This window comes from Sceloporus undulatus, chromosome 6 (assembly GCF_019175285.1).
Source record: "Sceloporus undulatus isolate JIND9_A2432 ecotype Alabama chromosome 6, SceUnd_v1.1, whole genome shotgun sequence".
Classification (NCBI taxonomy): Eukaryota; Metazoa; Chordata; class Lepidosauria; order Squamata; family Phrynosomatidae; genus Sceloporus; species Sceloporus undulatus.
Window position 1 is genome coordinate 137,693,696 of NC_056527.1, and position 19,744 is coordinate 137,713,439.

A 19,744-nucleotide genomic window follows, 5' to 3' on the forward strand; every position below is an offset into this window, starting at 1 on the left:
TTGGCTACTAACTTTGGCTTTTTTGTTTGATAGATCTTTGTTAATTTGACCCATTTGGAGCCTTGCTCACTGGAGTTTGAGCCTTTGGAAAGCATGTGAGTTATTACTCTTAATGTTGAATTTTGGGGGAAATGCTGATGGAGGTTATCTCATAAAAGTTGTAGTGAAGTCGGTCCCACAATCCCCAACGCCAACCTAGCCCTAAGATGCATGTTTGTTTGTGAGCAATATTTGAGGATTTTAAACTCTGGATTTTCAAGCTAGATCTTGGCCACTGAATAAAAGACAAGCTCAGTCATTTTTCATTTTATTTTATATGGAACAGGACTATCGACCGAGCCAAATATATCCCACAGCTTGCCTACTTTGGCTTACGCCTGTTGTGTTCCTCACTTCACAGCTTAGAAGATAAGGTAAGAATCATACTTGTGCATTTTGGCTTCTCTCTCTTAAGGTAAGTGTGTGTAGAGGTTCTAACTAGTAAAGAGTGATTAACGACAGCAAAGTATGTACCTGTGACAATAGGTATGGGGCATGTTAAAGGATGCCTATGCACAACTGGCCTGAATACAACCAGATGGGCAAGCTCTCATAAATTCAAATTCATCTGACTTCAGCCTTGCACAGAGGCTAGACGTGTGGACACAGATACCTCTACGGCAGAGGTGGAAAGCATGAACCCCTCTTATGGTTTGTCATTTGTTATTTGCTGTCAAATCATCTTCATCCTGTGTATGAGATGCCTCCAAGATCCCTGGTTATTAGCTGTCCTGCTTAGGTCTTGCACACTAAGGGTTGTGGCTTGACTGAATCAATCCACTTGTAATGCAGTCTCCCCCTTTTTCCATTGCCTTCCATTTTACAAAGCATTATTGTCTTTTCCAGTTTGTTACATCTTCTCACGATATCTCCAAAGTGCAACAGCTCCTGTTTAGTCATCTTTACTTCTAGTGAGAGTTCAGGCTTGATTTGCTTTTAAGACTTATTCATTTGTCTTTTTATCACTTCATGGCATCCGTAGAAATCTCCTCTAGCACCACATTTCAAAGGAGAGAGTTTTCTTCTAGTCAATTTTCTTCATTGTCCAGCTTTCAGAACCATACATAGAAAATAGAAATGCTATGACCTGGATGATTATGACTTTGGTTTTCAATATGTATTTAAAGTTGAAAATCTTATCTAGTTGCTTCATGGCTGTCTTTCCACACCCAGATTACTAGAATACAGTTCTCATGGCTGCAATTCAACAACATCTTGAGGGCCATACCTTCCCTTACTACAGATTGCATACTCATCAGCATTTGATGGAAGAAGAACGGTACATGAGTCCCAAAATACTACACCATTTAAGGAAAGAAAATACTTTGTCATAACACCCTGAGCATGAAATGTTCTTCCAAGCCAATTTTCTGTGTGTTTGCATAATCTTTTAGGTGTCACATAAAATTTCTCTCATCTCAAGCTTTCCAGTATTTCATTTGAGCTGATCAGTTTGCTGATAATTACTATATTTTTTGTGGGGTGGTGTATAATGCAGGTGTTTTTTTTCCTCTTGTGTGTCAGAAGCACTAACTTGTGTACCTTCTAACATCTCGGTGTTAAAGATGCTCCATTTTAGACTTTTCATCTCAGGTGTTGAGCCAACACCTCATCTGAGTTGTATTCACAACCTTCTCTCTCTCTACCCATGTTCTGTCGTTCCCATCTTTTCCTCTCTCTTATACTTCTGAGATGCATTGGTGAGTTTCTTCACAGATTTGCTGACACTGAAAATGAACCTGTTAAATTGTTTCCCAGTCCCAGATCACACACTTTTGACATAATCCTACACTTGAACATACAGTTCCTTGGTTTGGCTACTAGAGGGAGCTTTAATACCAATACACATGGTTGTCTTGTAGTACTTCTTCATGATGTGTGTAGTGGAAGCATTTTCACACTGTATGCAACTGGGTTGAGTCAAATTCTCAGATGATTCTACTCTGATTCTTGCAGATCCTTGAAAGGCTGAACCTTGGGTTTGTTTGTTTGTTTGTTTGTTTGTTTGAGGCTTATTATACAAAGTATTCTTGTGTCAGTTTTAGTTTAGATTATGTCTTGTTTAAATAAGGGGCTGTGTGTGTGTAACTGGTGTCAGCATGTGTCTCAAAAAGCAGCTTGTATAAAGAAGTGGAATGCCTCTCTACCCCTCATTTGTTCAGGTAATGTGCTTACGGGGTACAGAACAGCAGCTAAATTTTGCCATGTGGGATATTCAAATAAATGGGATTTCTTGAAACTTCCTTATCCAACTCCTTTTGAAATGGTGGCGAAATCTCAGTTTTGAAATTTGCTAAGGTAGAGAGGCTCCTGTGTGCCAAGTGGAGGTGGAGGGTAGGAGGTTGGCAATCCAGTCTTAACCAAACTTCTGCCAATGTACCATCTTAAGTTCCCTGCACCTTGTGTATGGGACTTCTGAGTGCATTAATGTGCATTGGAGGCAAATGGCAGTAATCCAGGGTCACATCTGTTTAATCCAGAAAGAGTTCGACATGTTTTTAAAGTTGGTCATGGAAAGGCTAGTGGTCCGGGCTGCAAAAGCTGTAAAAAGGGAAAGGGGGGAAGCATCTCTACTTCTATTATGAAACCCCTCTTCCTTCTACTTCCTTCTTACTTTGATTTGTTTTGGTGTCCTAGCCTGCCTCTGAAAATTTATTCAGAGCCCAAAAGAAAATGTCTCTGGTTTTGAGATGTTAGGAAGTTCATAAATATGCTGGGTGTGTTTTTCCTTTGGGAAAAGCTGGTAGACTGGAGAATGTTGCCCATTTACCTGCTAGTCTCTCTCTGTTTCTGTTCTAGATTCTGCGCTGTGTTTTCTATCAATTTCTCAACATCATCATGTTGACAGGAACAGGAGCATCCAGTGGTGCATCAGCCATTATTACATCTCATGTCATCAGTGATAGGAACCAGGCTATCAGATTCATCAGGTGAAGCCCAGGGGGGCTTTATTTTATTTTATATTTGCTTCTGCATATTTTCAGAGTTGTATCAAACTTCCATTACTCTCCAACTTCTGAATGGTTTTATTATTCAACGGTTCCTACAAATGGCCTGAATGCCTGTGGAGTGAAAGAGCTTACCTCCTTCATCCTAATTTTCCTAAAAGCAAGACTTGAGATGTCACATCCATGCTTTAAATTAGTGGTGCTTTCATAGAATAAATTTTTAATCATCTTTTAACCTTTATATCAGGTTTACAGCTATACTTTTTCTTAGTCTATGTTGTAAGCTGACTTGCATTCCATGTTGTGAAAAGTTGGGATATAAATTAGATAAATAATGTTGACAAGCAGTGAAATCTGATGTAATTGTGTCATGCCCTTCCCTACTGGATTTAGGCTTTGAAATTACAGGGAGGAAATAGAGCCTTGTTAAAATAACATAGGGCCCAAACAGATAGGCCAAAATAAAGCTGCTTTGGGTCACTTCGGAGGTAAGTTGTTTAAACGATGCATGCATCCTAAGACGCTGGAGCCATGCCAAAGCCATGCTCCAGTCCTAAGGACTGGAGCGCAGCTTTGGCACAGTTTCTGGCCTCTTGGGATGCATGCATTGTTTAAACAGCATACCTCCAAAGTGACCTGAAGCAGCTTTATTTTGGCCTGTCTGTTTGGGCCCACAGACACGTATCTTAACCATTTACTTGCCAGGGTGACATCCTACTCATTACCAGTTACTAGACTGGTGCCTATTCACAAGGCTAATTTAGGATTGAGTTTGGATTAATGGAATACAGGTCTAGGCCTCTGTTCAGTCATTATTTTCTGTCTCTCTCAGCCTAACCAGCTTCATATTAGAACAGGAGCATGTTGTCTGTTCTGCAAGAGAATGGTAGGAAGGTCATTGTAAATGAAGAAACTTAGCAGTTTCACAGAGTTTCTTCTTCATTAGACTTGATGTAGCCCATAGTTCATTTTAACTTCACACTGAACTCATCATAGGTTTAATCCTCCAAATTTTCTGGATGATGGGAAAGACTTCATTCTGAAATGACACACTGCTGTGGCCAGATAGACAATATGAGCTGGCTAGCTCAGTAGTCCATATGAGACAGCTTCATCCTTAGATGGAAAACCTTTTGAGTGACTGAAAAAATGAGTTTGTGTCCTGACATGCAAGCAGGGCTTCTTGCCATATAATGTGTGATCTTTGGTTTATGCAGCTCTCTCACTGAGGAACTGAAAGAAGTTGCCTTCCCTGTACTGCGAATCTTGCTACAGCACATTTGCACCAAGGTAGGTTGCATTGATTGTACTCTTTGGCAGTGATGAAGCAGCCTTTTTTTTCCTTTTGAAAAGGGTGAGTTTGTTTTCTTACAGCCAGCTGTAAGGTAACCCAGGACAAGTGTTTGAGATACCTAGCCAGCTAGGGATTTAATTTGGGTTTCCCAGTTGCTGCCTTCCAACTTCAGCCTGAACCAAGTGTTATTGGCTATCAGCAGTAGGTGAAAGGATGTACTACAGTGCACCCTTTTTTTTACGCGGGGAACTGTTCCAGAGCCCCCGTGTAAAAAAAACCCAGCATATGCTCGAGCCCCATTGAAAGAAATGGGGCTTGTGCATGATGCGGCAGTGTGGCAGTACGCGTGCACCTTGGGCGCGTGCCCCATTCATCTGAAGGGGACACGCCGCCCCACGCACTCCCTCGCGGCTTTCAGAGTATGCTGAAAACCGTGTATAGTGCGTCCACGTATAACGCAGGCGCACTGTATATAACTTTTTGGAGGTAATCTCTCACACCATAGAGGTAATTTTTTTTTAACCATCTAGTGTTTGAAATAATAACAACACCATTGTTTGCTGGCTGAGGCATTGTTTTCTCATTCTGTATGATGCAATGGAATTCTGTGCTGACATATCATTTTCATCCTATTGTGTTCATTTGGATATCTTTCCTTTATTTGATCATCCAGAGTTTAAGTTGGTTGTCACTAGAATTGGTTGTTCAACCAAGGATAAATGATAACCTCTGCCTTGTTGCAGATGTTGAAGCCATTCTGATGATGGATCATCCAACCTCATTTCCTCTCAACAATTTCCTTCTTTCTAGGTTCCTGATAAATCAGAGTACCGAACATATGCAGCACAGGCTTTGACACAATTCCTGTACAAACTCCCGTGTGGAAACCATGCTGACTTCATAGCTTGGCTGTATAGATTCTCACTAAATAACAAGGTGAGGGTATGAGAGTTGGAACTTCTGCCTACTCTTTTGTCACTGTGTTTCTATGCAATCACTGGACTCCATTTATTAATTTATTTAGCCCCTGAAGCTTTTCACCAGTCCTTCAACCCTTCCCCATTTAAAAATAAATTGTGTTGATTTTTGGATATTTATCCCCACTCCCAACCACCAGATAGTCCCCCAAGTGCATGCAAACATGTAAAATGTTCAGCACCCCCACAAACACACCAGAGCACCATACTACCCCCAAATGCCCCCATTTTTTCTGAGGTTCCTCTCAAAGTGGCAGCAGGAAGTAATGTCACTTCATATTATCATTTTGAGATGGACTGCAGAGAAAATCTTGTGTGGAGAGGTGCAGCCCACAGAGGTAGGCAAGGAGAAAATTGTCCCTGTCCACCATGCATTTACCCACCCTAGTTCTAAGCAATCTGACAATGTATTCTTCTCTAACAGATCTCCTATAGGGTATTTGCTATTGACGCTGCCTTGGCCCTGTTGGATCTTCCAGAACGGGAACCAGATGACACTTTGTCTGAGGAACAGCAAATGTTTTTGAAGCATAAGTTCCTAGTGCAAGTCATGGTCTTTGGTCGATGCTCTGACAAAGCACCAACCGTTCGCAGCAAAGCCCTTTCAGGCTTTGCCCAGTGTCTGGATACAAAAGCCATGTCAAATGCAGAAAGCATACAAGAGCTTTTGCAGGGCAGTAAGTATGGTGAGAATACAATCAGCCATTGAGATGTGGGATCAGTCTTTGTGATCTTGAAGCTGAAATGTTGGACTTTGAGGTCCTGGATTCAAATTCCCATATGTCTACAGGGGGCAGACAGTATTGTCTGGCTTAACTTACTCCAGGGGATTGGTAGGAAGTGGAAGGGTTGGGAGAACATGTATCCATAGTTCCTTAGAGGCAGGACTGTTCTAGGGATGTGCAGATCCTGATGGACTGCATGTCCCACCATTAATCACCATTCAGTGTGCTAGCATAGCAAGGTCAGATGGAAGTTGTAACCCTCCAGATGTTGAATTTCAATACCCATTCCCATCCCTGGTCTACATTAACATAACAAAGACATGGTTTAGTATAGCTGCAGAGAGGAGCGACATGCATGTTTTCATTCATATATTAGCTCTGCTAATTCCCTGATATGCCTGCTAATTCCCTGTTTTTGCAGTTCCAGCCAGCTTCACAGTGGCTTCTCTCATGTGCAGTGTGTGTAAAGCTTCCTTAGGTTGCCAAATAGTGTTTCATTGTCTTCCTCTGTCTACCCTCACAGCTTCTTCTACAGTAATGGATACAAACACCCCTGCTGGGACTTTCCTAACCAGTTCAGAAGGTAAGCAGAGCAGTCTCTTAACTGTGTCACTTTTAAGGTGCTTGTGTCTATTCTTTAGTTTTCTGGGATAATTCTGCAAATGCTTTGAACCTGTTAGAAAAACTCTGTCATGGAAAGAAGATGCTAAGACTGTTGTCTCCAAGCTTCTGCCTCTCCTCCTTGAAATTCTAGGTCATTCTGCCATCATAATATCAGCATGACCTCATGTTTCTCTCAGGATAGGTGTAGTGGCCAGCGTCAGTCTGTAATACCACTCAGGATAGCTGAGTTTTATTATTGCCACCTGACTTACTCCCTGAAGTGTTGATTTCTAGATGATCTTTTTTTAAAAAAATCATGATTGAATGGATTTTATTGTGCTTCTATGGAGTCTGTGAATTGAGATGTTGGGTTTTATTCTTAAAGGTCCCTCCAGCCATAACTTGAAGACTTTCCCAACGTTCAAAACCATCGAAGTAACTGAACGTGACTCCACTGAGTTTAATGGTATGTAACTAGAGCCATCATTAGGTTTTCCTTTCTCTTTGTCAGTTCTTACATACCTGATCTCTTTTGGCATATATATTCATTTCCATCTTCCAACATAAGAAATTGCCTGTATATATGATAATGTTATGTTCATATGTCTAAGCTGGATCTGGATTTCACATTGTTGCGGTGAGGAAAACAAGCCAGAGATTCTTATTCAAGCAAAATAGTATGCGAGCCTAAGGTGGAGAGTCCCTGACATTTTTAGCTGCTTTCACAGGAAGGGAAAGCCAAATGGGAACCCCATAGGATGTAATGGGGCTTGGGCCCTCGGTGTGCAGCTATGGGTGTGCGCCCGTCTTCCAGGGCACATGACGGGCTCTTCCGGCATGGCTTTCAGCAGTATGCTGAAAGCTGCATATGGTGCACCTGCGTAAAACACAGGCGCACTGTACTTCTGTGTGGGGGTGGGGGATTCCAAAGGTGTCATGCCTTTTCATTACACCTCCATCTCCCGGGATTACAAGAAGATGCTCCCATCTTCTTGTCATCCTTACCAGGCCTGTAATTCTCTGCCCACTCACTTGGGATTTTGTATTGAAACCAGTGGTGCTTGCTTCTGAGATTCATTGTACCTTCATTCATTCCAATTCATTATACATTCACTTACCAAAGTGATCAAATAGGAGACCTGGGCTACAATCTCTTTGCCACTTATGTGGGCACAAGCTGCATTGAACTTAGTGATGCCTACAATCTGTGAAGACATTGGGTTGCTCCAAAGTGGCAGTTGAGCAAGGAGAAACACTGAATTTTTTCTAATAGCTTGATTTTGGGCTTTATGCATTGGTGCCAGATAGCCATTTCTACCACTGGCATATGTACATATAACGATGGAGTAACTAGTGACTTTCAATCTCTTTTATTTGTATTGCATTGGGAACTTTGAGTTGAAAAGGTGACCTGACAGTTTTATAGATAAGACTAAGAGCTGGGAAGCTTCAACTCTTACCTCAGCTGAAAATTTATGAGGTGGCCTCTGGCAAGCCAGTATCTCTCTGTCTTGACCCTTATTTGCGCTCCTTCTTTCCAGCAGCTGCATACAGTAGGGCAATGATGACACTAACCTACTTTATAGCATTGGGTTGTGTCCTGAATATATTGTCATTCCCACCTGGCACCCAAATAACCCAAAAGGGGAGTGGGAGGGCAGGAGAAAAACACTGTTGTATGTTTGGAGGGGGAGAGAAAGGTGGGAAAGGATAGTTGAAGTAGAATCTTGGGAGAGAATGCTGAAACAGGAAAGCTGAAACAAGTAGGGATGAGGAGAAGCAGATGCAGTTGTGAAGACCCAAATGCTGACCAAAAAAATTACTGAGCAAGGAAGCAAGCGGCAAGCCAAAATGAAGCAGAGGCTCTGCTGACCATACCCTGAGATGAATATTGAGACATATGAAGGAAGGAACAAGGCCAGAGGAAACTGGATTAGACCTTGGGAGATTATATTTTTGGATGATGATTCCCACCATCTCCCTACTTCCGCTCTTACTGGGGAATTCTGGGAACTGCAGTCCAAAAAACCCAGGAATCTCACCCTGTATTAAGTAGAAGCATATAGAAGCTTATTGTAGCATGTTCATGCCAGCATGTGTATTAGATAAAGAAATGAGGCATGGATTGCTTCATGTTGCTTCAAAATCAGGATTAGAGTTTCATTGCACCCAAAGAAACCAAGATGATAAACCACCTCCAAATCAAGTTTTCAATAAGCCTCCTGTTTGTGCAAGTCGGTTAAAAGAAAGAAAAGAAGAAGAAGCATGGATAGCTTAGCGTTGCACTCAAATTAAGGAATAAATTTTATTGCACCTACAGCTTATTGAACACAATACTTTGAAGTCATGTGCAGATGCAGTTAATGTGCGTGAAGTGCTTAAGAGATTTAACAGGCTAAGTTTTTGTGATGTTCTTCTGAGCATACAGCCATTTCAGAACTGCTCACTTTATTTGACTGCCCCTCTGTCATGCTAAACAGGAAAGGAGATCATGAGCATGCTGAGGCTGAGAGCTGGGGATGAGAAGACAAACGTTAGAAAATCTGCCCTCCAGGTATGTTTGTTGCTTCCTTGGATGTTCCCATCACTTGTAGATATTCTTTAAAAGTAACTTTGTTTTCCTGAGCCACTGCTCAGAGAAGGGGCACTGAGCACTAATGCTAAACCAACAGTGAAAGCTTTTCCCTCCCAAGCGGAAAGCAGGAGGGAGTGCATGTTTTGGCTGATCATTTTCACTGTTCTTGTGCAGCCTTTGCTTTCCTGTTTCTCTCTCTCTTGTAGAAAGGAGAGCTGGAAAATCTTCAGCTTCTCATGAAACAGCATTCAGAGCCTTTTTTCCAACCTAGAAGGTGGGAAGCAGTTGGGAAAAGGCAGTTTGCTGCCCACGGACTAGTGACAACAGACCTGTCAGTGTTTTTAGCATGCAGTTATTCTAATGTGTTTAAATGTGCTTAATATTCTAACTCTGTGTTTTGATCTTTAGCCTTATTATTAATTATTATTATTATTATTATTATTATTATTATTATTATTATTATTATTATTATGCTTTATTTATATAGAGCTGTAATTTTTTTAGTTCATCTTACTGTACTTCACCTTGAGTCTCAGTTTTGGGACAAAGGTGAGATACATGTCATGCTCACTATACCAGGTATAACTCTTCAGATATGGTCAGTTTCCAGAACCTGCCTATCTGACCCTGTGAAAAAATAACATGGTAGGGATTGAACCTGTGCCATGAAAAGCAAATGCTGTTCCATTGGGTTGTGGTTCCACCCCACTGAATTTCATCTTCAGCCTCCCCTTCATGTGAAATTATACATTCACATAAGACACATTGGAATAGGGTGGACTATAAATCTAAATAAGGCAAATTATCCCAGATTGGTACTGATAATGGCTAAGAAAGCTCCTGTCCCTGGAAGTGACATCGTATGATGAATGACTATGAAATGTGACCTTAACTTGGGCAAATACTTGATCGCCTGCTGAGAGATTTATTACATTGTAATGAAATATGTAAGCTTATATAAATCACTTTTTAACATTTAAACCCCCATGTGTAGAATATTTATAGTGGCATAATGAATTTGTGTGGTTAGATAATGAATCGATGCCCATTTGAATGCAGAACTGCATACAGGCTGGTAGTGCTCAATCTTGGATGTTTCTGTAGAGTTATACCATTGAGAATAATCAACTAGTTGAATCCTGCCACCATGAATGGTGACCATCTTATGGGGAAGCCAAAGATGCTGAGAGTGAAACTGGGCCTGAACTTGTCCGAATTTAGCAAGAGCCCACTGTACAAGGGACAAACCATTTCTTTCTTAATAAACGTAGTTCTTGGGGTCACAAACATACTATATTTCCTGTGGGAAATACAACTTTCCCAATTAATATTATTCCCTGAACTGGCTGTAATATTTGCGACCAAGAGCATCCTTCTCATGGTCTTCTTACTGATGTGCCCCATGAAAACAATCACCTGTATAGGGAAACATCTTGGTGGTTAATATAATTTACTGTATTCCTTGTGCACCCCTCTCACTTTCCATCTCCCAAGGTTGGGATCTTTTCATATGGTTGACTCAGTACTATTCTGCTCTTCTCCCACTGGTTCTCTATGATGATGGGAAATCTCATTTGTTGCTATAAGAACGGTCTCCGATCCTTCTATCATTTATCGGTTCCATTTTAGGGAACTAAGCTTCAGTCAATATTACGTTCTTACCGAGAGCAGGTGGTGCAGGCTAGTTTTCAACAGATACTCTTACTTCTTTTCATTGCCATGTTTTATGTTGTGTTTGACCTGTGGCTTGACTTCTTCCTAGGTGCTGATGAGCATCTTGAAATATCATGTGATTCCTTGCACCGCTGAAGATTTGGCCACGCTCCAGGATCGATGTCGGGATCCTGCTGTTTCTGTAAGAAAGCAAGCTCTGCAGTCACTTACAGACCTCTTAATGGTGAGGAAAGGCTTTTATTTTAATGTATTTATTTGGTTTTTTGAAAGTATGATTACGAAGAAAGGAAGTAGAGGGGAAGAGAAGAGAGTACTGTACATAGAATATGAAAGTGGCAAGGCATATACATTAAGCAGATAATATAATATATATAATAATATTTTATTGATATATTAATATAATAAATGTAAACAGACCTTGTTTTCTTGAAGTAGGCATTCATATAATACAAATTCATGAGTAGCTAACAATGAGATCTTCCCCTATTGAACAATAGACAATATTTTTCTTTCCAGCCTTTATGTATGAGTCTTGTGGCAACAGTAAACATGCACTCTAAAGGCAACAGATAATGTCTGATCTTGGAAACTAAGCAGGAGATTTTCAGCTGAATTATCTGACCAGTCTGTGCATACACAACACTGCTTGTCAGTAACGGAGAGCTTGACATGCTTCTAGCTGTACAGACTTCCTTCTTTCTCCAAGGCTACCTTCTGAAATTGCCCAGAAAGCAAGCCCTGGCAAAATATTCTGCTTGGAGTCAGCAGCTTTCTTTTCCCAATGTTGACTTTGATAAATCTGCCTTGAATCACAGTGAGAAGTGAACCGTTAACCACTTCCTTTTTGTTTTTTGACATTTTGGGGCATTCCGAATAACAATACAGTGGTGCCTCGGGTTACGAAATTAATTCGTAACGCGGCCGCTTTCGTAACCCGAAAAGCCTTCGTAAGCCGAATTGCCATAGGCGCTAATGGGGAAAAGCCGCGATTCCGTGCGAAAAAGCCGAAAAAAGCACCAAAAGTTTTTTCGTAACCCGAAAAAACATTCGTAACCCGAAACAATAATTCCCTATGGGATTTTTTCGTATCCCGAAAATTTCGTAACCTGGGTATTTCGTATCCCGAGGTACCACTGTAACAATAATAATAATAATAAAGATTTATTTCTAACCCACCCAATCACGAAGAATCCAGGTGGGTTACAACAGTAGAATACATCAAGTTACAATAGAGTTAAAAAAAAATCAAACCCTAGACCCCCCCCCCCCCCCCATTCCCAGTACATATGGCCCATGAGAGGTCCTGGGGCACAGAATTGGGTCCTCAGTTGCCCAACCTTGTTATAGAGCTCTTATTGGGCAGGTGTCCCTTATCTTGAAATCTGAAATCCAAAACGCTCCAAAATCCAAAACATTCATGGGACATCTTTGCTTTCTGATGGCTATACACAATGTATGCAAACTTTGTTTAATACACAAAATTGTTTAAAGTATTGTATAAAATTACCATCAGACTATGTCCGTAAGGAATATACTGTATGAAACATAAATGAATTTCTTGTTTATACTTGGCTTCGATTTCCAAGATATCTCATTGTGTATACTCAACCTGAACTTGTTACCCACTTGTTATATTACGTTTGCAGTGTATCTTTGTTCAGTCCTTGTTTTCAAAAATTGGGAGAGGTGCTTATTACAGAAATTATGTTAACTTGTAACCCATTAATCAGAAACTGCACTTCTTAATTCTATGTGTTTCCATTACTAGCACCACCTTGATCTCTGTTTTTTAACTGCTGCCAGATATTAGATTGCAGATTTGAGTAAAAAACGAAATCAATCAGACTGCTGATGTTAGTAAAAAGAAAAGTCAGACTCTCAAGCCTGCATCCTGCCACTCCAACTGTAAATCTTATTGTGGATCTCTGAAATTTAGCATCCAAAGGGAGGGAAGCCTTCAAGTTTTATAATGATTGAAAGGTCTGAGAGCTTGTGCTTCAGAAAGCCTTGCTGTTTCCAGCCATCAAGTTATCTGTGGAGTGGCGTTTCCATTTGGTTGGTTGTGGTGCCAGACACTGCAGCTGTTACTGCCTTCAAATGAGCTCAAAAGAAGCCACTTTCTTTTGCAGTCCCAGCCAGACAGCGTTCTGATTCAGAAGGCATGGCTGAAGGGAGTCATCCCTGTCATTATGGACTGTGAGACCTCTGTGCAGGAGAAAGCCTTGGACTGCCTCGACCATCTCTTGCTGCAGCCCATAAAGCCCTGTAACAGATTCACTCCACAGGATGAAAGTCAAGTGCTGGCCTGGGATCTCCTTACACTGCTCACCAAAGAAAGTCAAGAACTGAGGTAGAGTCTGCAGTCTCTCAGTATTTTTATAGTCTTGCCTGTAGCCTTACAGCTGGTTATTCACAAGCAAACATAGCTAAAACTTTTACACATCTCTCCATCTTTGATCATGGTGGGTCTGTTAAACACTGGACTGTTTATGGCAGAGCCCTAGAGAGTTTTTTTTATTGCAGCTCCCAGAATCCCCCAGCCAGCCTGGCCACTGGCTTTGTTGGCTAGGGGATTCTACGATTTGTAGTCCATAAATTAGCTTTCGGGTTCTTTGTATTTTCAGACTGTGAAAAATATAGTCACAATACACAATTTGATTTTGTTATTGTTTATGATAGAAATATCCCTAACAGCCCTTGAACAGATGTTCCCAGGTTGGCTTACCAAAAGGCAAATCCAAAGGGATTAAATATACAGCTACCAATGAATTTTGATTTTGAAAAGTAAAGTTTCTAGCCCTGTGGATTGTGACGCTATGCATGCAACTGTGTGCAATGCATAAAGAAAATTTCAAATACCAGAGTTGGCTGAAACAAATGTCCCTGTGAAGACAAGAGACTATTGACATTGGCACTGCCTCATGTTTCACTCTTGATGCTTTTCTTTGTTGTTTCATGCTATGTTCCTGCAACCAGTTACTTACCACTACCAATTTTTTTCCTTGCATATGGAAGGCAGGAGTTGCAGTAATCAGAAAGCAATGTAGAAAGAGCCTTCATTCTTGTTCACACCGGGTTAGGAAGTCTTTTAAGACTTCTTTTGCCTTGTCTCTCACTTTACCTACTTTTTTTTTTTGCCATGTGTTATAGTAAATATGGTCTGTAATTCCATTAGTCATGGTGAATAGGCCTCTGGCGAACCCTAAGTATGTAGGAAGAGTCCATCTGGATCAGACCAAGGGCTTTTCTAATTGAGCATTCTCTTCCCAAAGTGTCTGACCAGATGCCTCTGGGAAGCCTACAGGCATGTTGTGATTGTGATAGTGTTGCCCAACAGTGAGTATACAGAAGCATATTGCCTCTGATGCTTGTGGTAATATACTGCCATTGATAGCCATAATAGCATTATCCACCATGAAATTTTCTAATCCCTTGTTCAAAGCTCTACAGGTTTGCAGACATCATTGCGAAAATAAATAGCATAGTCCTTTCAGTATCTTGCGTGCAGAAGGTGACCTTGCAGTGGAGAGGGAGCTGGGGATTGTCCCTGCATTTGAGGTGCATTTTCAAGGCATTTGTATGTGTTGTGCAGTTGTCCTCGATTTACTTAATTGCTGTCCCACCTTTCTCCAGACATGGAACCCAAAGCAACTTATAACAAGAATTAAGACAACCTAGAGGTTAAAAACCAAATATAGAAAGTTAAAACACAATTAAACAAGCTATCATATTAAAACATTGATTTTAAAAAGTACTACTATATCTAGCCTCCATCCCCTTTGCAGCTCCAAGCTAAGGAGAGTTAGGGGCCAGTTTTGGTGTTATATGATCAAAGTTGGTAAAATTCCCTTTTTTTAACTGCACCACCCAGAATCCCTCAGAAAACATGGGATATTTTGGAAGTCCAGAAAAGAGAAAGTTTTAGCTCTGAGCATGGAAGGCACATCAGAAGCAAAATGTGCAAGAAGGAGGCAGGAGGATTTCTCCTGAAAAAGAGGCAGGGTCTTGGAAATTACTTACCAAATATCTAAATATTTGAACCTCTGGTTAGGAGAACTGTGATACCAGCCAGATGGGAAGTGCTTTCTCATAGTCGATTTTGAAGTGCAGCCCATTACTTTTTAAATAGCAAAGATTCCTGAATGCTAATGAGAAGCATGTAAATGAGAGCAGCAACCGTCTGTCATTCTTTGAGAATGAAGCATTTGTCTTCATTCCAGTGCTCAATATGCTTCTTGTCTGTGATTAAGAACATTTATTCTGTCTCTTTTTCCAGACCTTATAGCAAGCAGGAAAAGGGGATGAGGTGATACTTCTAGAATGACAAGAACACATATGCTGGTTTAAAAACAACGTATGTTTATTAGTCAATAGCATGAAACATGCCTGAAATAGAAAGCTTGTCCATGAATTGTGCTATGTTACAGTTTGCAAAAACATCACGAATCCTTATTTTAGCCCTAGAATGGTATACTTGGCATTTCTGTATCACTTGCTAGTTTTCCTATATACCTCGGTATTTTTTGTCCAACATGAGTCAGTTAGATGTCAATCCTTTTTTTAAGATAAATATGGGGGGATGTTTTGGCATTGAGAAATAGGACACTGGTGACTTAAAGTCACATATGTGACCAAGAGTGGGGAATAAAATCTGGATGTCCAACACTCAGTCACGAATCTCTCATATATACATACACACCATCTACCTACTTATACAGTATGACTTATGGTTAGGTACAGAGCTTTTGCTAGTTTACTAGATGTAATTTTTCCTAAGATATTGAAATTTCCAGATTGGGTTTTTGAAGCTTTCCAGTAACCTGTGTGATCTACTTGCCATATAAGTACCAGCCAGAATGGCTTTCTTAGGACATAAAAATAAATAGTGATTACCCCCACCCCCCAAAAAGCCCATGCACTCTTTGGTGTGGCTGCACTTATGTTTTCAGTCAACAACAGTTCACTGTTGCTCTATTTTTATGATGATCCCTCAACAGTGATCCTATCACTAACTCCTATCTTAGGTGTCCCCTTGCTCATACAGCAGCAAATCTAGATGACTTTTCACTCTCTCCCTAAGGGTAAAGTAGCTACCAGAATCTGAACTGGATCCACTTCTAATGTTACTCCTGTATTTGGCTCTCAGGCTCTATTTTACACAACATTGAGCATAAAGACAGGGTGATAGGCACTGTTGTGATAAATAACAAGCATAATTTTATTTAATGCAATTTATGATGTTTGGTGTATATTGTTAGTTTTCAAAGGGATAGCTATGTTAGTCTGTTTCAGTGCAAAATGAAAAAGGGTGAAGTAATTAAGCAGAACCTTTGAGACTTAGAGACTTACTGAAGCGTGAGTTTTCATGGATACCAATCTACTTTGATTCAATCTGAAGAAGTGGATTGATATCCAAAGAGGTGGATTGATATCTCTGAAAGTTCTGTTCCATTCGCACCTTATCATTCCAACTATACTCCTCGTTCACCATCTAAATGCATATATACTTGGCACAACATTCCAAAAGGCCTGAATCCTGTTGGTATTCTCAGCAAGAGTAGCACTATTGAATAGTGAGCAACACATAATGTAAGGCCCATTGAATCAATGAGTCTGCTCTAGTCAGGGCTACTACTAAGGTCTCAATCTTCCTATACACTCCTTATTATATTTATTCTCCAATATTAGGCTACACGGCAACCTACTTAAAAGGCGAATTACTTCTTGAGTATTGTGAAAAATTCAAAAGCCCCCAAACCTAAACCCCCCTCTGAACAAATCTTGTCAAGAAAACTCCATGTCCCCATAAGGCTGAAATCCTTTGAAGGTACACAACAAGAAACATCTCATCTGGCTATAGTAAGGAGTGTTTGTTTTGTCATCTCTTTCAGCCGCTATTTCAGCAAAGCTTTCCACATCTGGTCCAAGCAGGGGAAATTCTCATCCTCCTTTGTGAACAGTGTCATTTCCCACACAGAAACGGAGCGTGCTGTACCTGCATGGATGCTGCTGGCCAAGGTGGCTGGCTCTTCACCTAAACTGGACTATTCCAAAATCATTCAGGCCTGGGACAGCCTCAACAGGCAAGTGTGATCTTCCACAGAAGGGCAGCAGTCCTCTACAGTGTTCACGGTAGAGACATTTTCTCTCCTTTAACTGGTTTCTGACTCGAGTTTGCTTCTTGGTTTTCTAGGCAATGTGAAGCCAGTTTGGAGACTACTGTGCATATCCTGTGTGTGATTGGGAGCATTGCAAAGCATCTGTCCAGCAGCATCCAAAGCAGGCTGATCAGTAGGTGCCCCTTGAAAAGCTCTGTTGCATGCTCTCTGGAACCAGCTTTGCCGAACCTGTGAAATTTCTCGGATCAATTGAAAGTCTCTGGTTTCTAGCACTAGCTCATGTTTGTTGGTTTCTCACCTTTTTTCCAGGTGATATTAAGCAATGGTTACAGGATTTTCAGTGCCCTCTGGATGTGATTAGTCCAGCAGTCGAGACTCTGCAGAAACTTTGCCATGCTTCCACTGATGAGCCAAAGGAAGCTCAGGTGAGTCTTGGAAGCCTCTTTTCTACACCATAAATTTCACATTATTTCAAAGTACACTGCTCCCTCGGGTTACGAAATTAATTCGTTCCGCGGCCGCTTTCGTAACCCGAAAAGCCTTCGTAAGCCGAATTGCCATAGGCGCTAATGGGGAAAAGCCGCGTTTCGTGCGAAAAAGCGCCGAAAAGCACCAAAATTTTTTTTCGTAACCCGAAAAACATTCGTAACCCGGAACAATTATTTCCAATGGGATTTTTTCGTATCCCGGAAATTTCGTAACCTGGGTATTTCGTATCCTGAGGTACCACTGGTAGTTCCATTTTCAGAAACAGCATCTGGACATGTGCTCCAATTTTCCAACTTCATTCCCACTATCAGCACTGTTGCTGTGCTTGAAAACTCTGCCTCCTGCCATTCGTCCCTCTGCCGTGCATGAAAAGAGGGTCTATACATGTACCAACACACATTTGGTTTAACTGATTATTTAGTGGAGGGGTTTGTGCATAAGCTTAGGACATTAGGCATCTTATTAAGATATCATTTTCCAAACTAAGCCAATGCCATGCTATATGGGTAGATACTCTGGCTTCCTAGCTAGAATAATTTGGGTAAGCCATGTGTTCCTAGCTACAATAGTTTGGGTATGTCATGTGTTTCCATGGCACATGGGTGGGGCCTGGTCAATCTCTGGCATTAACAATGAGCAACATAGGTTAAAACTTGTCATCACACACACACACACACACACTCACACATATTTTGTGATTACTGTGCATTGGCTTCTTGGCAAACAAATTGAGGATGAAACTTGAAAATTTGAAAACTGTTGTTGCATGAGTTCCTGGTGATACCTAGCCAGGATGGAAAGTAGAAAATTCTGTTGTAGTAAAATGCCCCAATACCTGTAACTTGTTTCCAAAACATTAAAACTCTGTATCATTATCTTCTGGAAGAGGTTTTACAGTAAAGAAAATCTGCTGACTTCCCAGAAGGTAATCAAGTGTTATTTTTCTCAAAGTGCTGCTCTAAAAGTGCTGTTCTTGGTTTTGCATTTGTCTTGCATGGGAAGAGGGGGGAGGGAAAGACTGTTAGCAAATGTCCCATCAAAAATATCCTCTTTGAACAGGAGCAACTGAATAATGTATTTGGAGATCTTGTGTCCACGTGTGAGTCCTGTATCTCAAGAATTGTTCTTGAAGAGAATGGAGCAGAGCAGATGGAGGAGGAAGCCTTGGTAAGTCCGAGTGCAAACCTACAGACTAAATAAGAAGTAACATAGCTAGAAAAAAAGGGTAACAGAGCTGTAAACCTTTCATGTGTTTCCCTTCCCTAAACTGATGGCTAATCTTTTTATGATGGCATTTTATTTCTTTTGTCAGGTGAGATATCTCTTCACACTGGGTGAAGCAGCTCAACTCTGCCCAGCCAGAGTGAAAAAGCCAATTTTCTTATTGATACAGTCTATCCTGGCCAGTCCTGATATTATGGCCCAATGTAAGTTCCCCTTGTTCCTTTGATTTGCTGTTTTATACTGTGAAAGTGTGACTACTTTGATTATACTGTCCTAACTTCCAGTGTGATGTTTCCTAGTGTCCAGCTCTGTGGACAGTGAAGATCTCCCAACGTCTCAGCCTTTATCCCAGTTCAGAGGTTCTGTGATGCCTTCCGTTGTCCGAGCGCATGCGTTCATTACGCTAGGTAGGACTTGTCCCCTCACCATTCATTTCATCTCCTCTTCTATTCCTTGATACAATGGATGTATTTAAAAGACATGTCTCCCTGCCTTTGCTGTCCATGAGGTGGCTTAATGGCAACACAGATGTAGTTGGTTAAAAACATAATAGAAACAGCGATATTTGGTTCTTTGTTTTTAAACACATGAAATACACAGCAAGAAAAGTTCAGAGCAACTAATAATCTGTTAACCAAAAGAAAAGAAAAAGGCTGTTAGCCTCAACTGGCAGAGTCTAAATTGCCATTTAAACCACAAAGGGCATAGGCAGGTGGTCTCCTTTGGAAGGGAGCAACTCAACCTAGGCACTGCCACTGAAAGAGCCATGTAGTCGCTCACTGTATGTTGGGCAGCAAGGGGAAATGAAACAGATCACAAGTTAAAATGAGGTAGGCGTTCTGAAGGGATTAATGCTTTCCAGGGGGGTTGCTCCTGACTATGGAACCTTCTTCCCAAAATCAACATTGTTTAATATAAATTAGATTATTATACTTTGTATTTATGCATTTTGAGAAAAGGTCTGCATGTAAGCTATGTGATACACATATGTCTAGTTCTCCTAACAAAACAGGATGGCTGTTAACTTGTGTTTTAACTGAAACAACAATCAATTATTATTCTCTGAATGTGGTGGTG

The 19,744-nt window shown here is 40.9% G+C and overlaps 1 protein-coding gene across 1 annotated transcript in view; it reads left to right on the plus strand.

Moving 5' to 3' along the window:
- The window catches only part of NCAPD3 (non-SMC condensin II complex subunit D3), a 51,809-nt gene that overhangs the window by 6,864 nt on the left and 25,201 nt on the right, over positions 1-19,744 (plus strand). Inside the window, exons 6-22 of the mRNA XM_042473977.1 lie at positions 34-95; positions 326-413; positions 2,839-2,969; positions 4,205-4,277; positions 5,092-5,217; positions 5,683-5,944; positions 6,507-6,566; positions 6,972-7,052; positions 9,067-9,140; positions 10,924-11,058; positions 12,965-13,185; positions 16,727-16,918; positions 17,029-17,126; positions 17,264-17,379; positions 18,503-18,610; positions 18,756-18,870; positions 18,967-19,083. Of these exons, the coding sequence (XP_042329911.1) occupies positions 34-95; positions 326-413; positions 2,839-2,969; positions 4,205-4,277; positions 5,092-5,217; positions 5,683-5,944; positions 6,507-6,566; positions 6,972-7,052; positions 9,067-9,140; positions 10,924-11,058; positions 12,965-13,185; positions 16,727-16,918; positions 17,029-17,126; positions 17,264-17,379; positions 18,503-18,610; positions 18,756-18,870; positions 18,967-19,083 (2,059 nt within the window). The remainder of the gene's footprint in view (positions 1-33; positions 96-325; positions 414-2,838; positions 2,970-4,204; positions 4,278-5,091; positions 5,218-5,682; positions 5,945-6,506; positions 6,567-6,971; positions 7,053-9,066; positions 9,141-10,923; positions 11,059-12,964; positions 13,186-16,726; positions 16,919-17,028; positions 17,127-17,263; positions 17,380-18,502; positions 18,611-18,755; positions 18,871-18,966; positions 19,084-19,744) is intronic.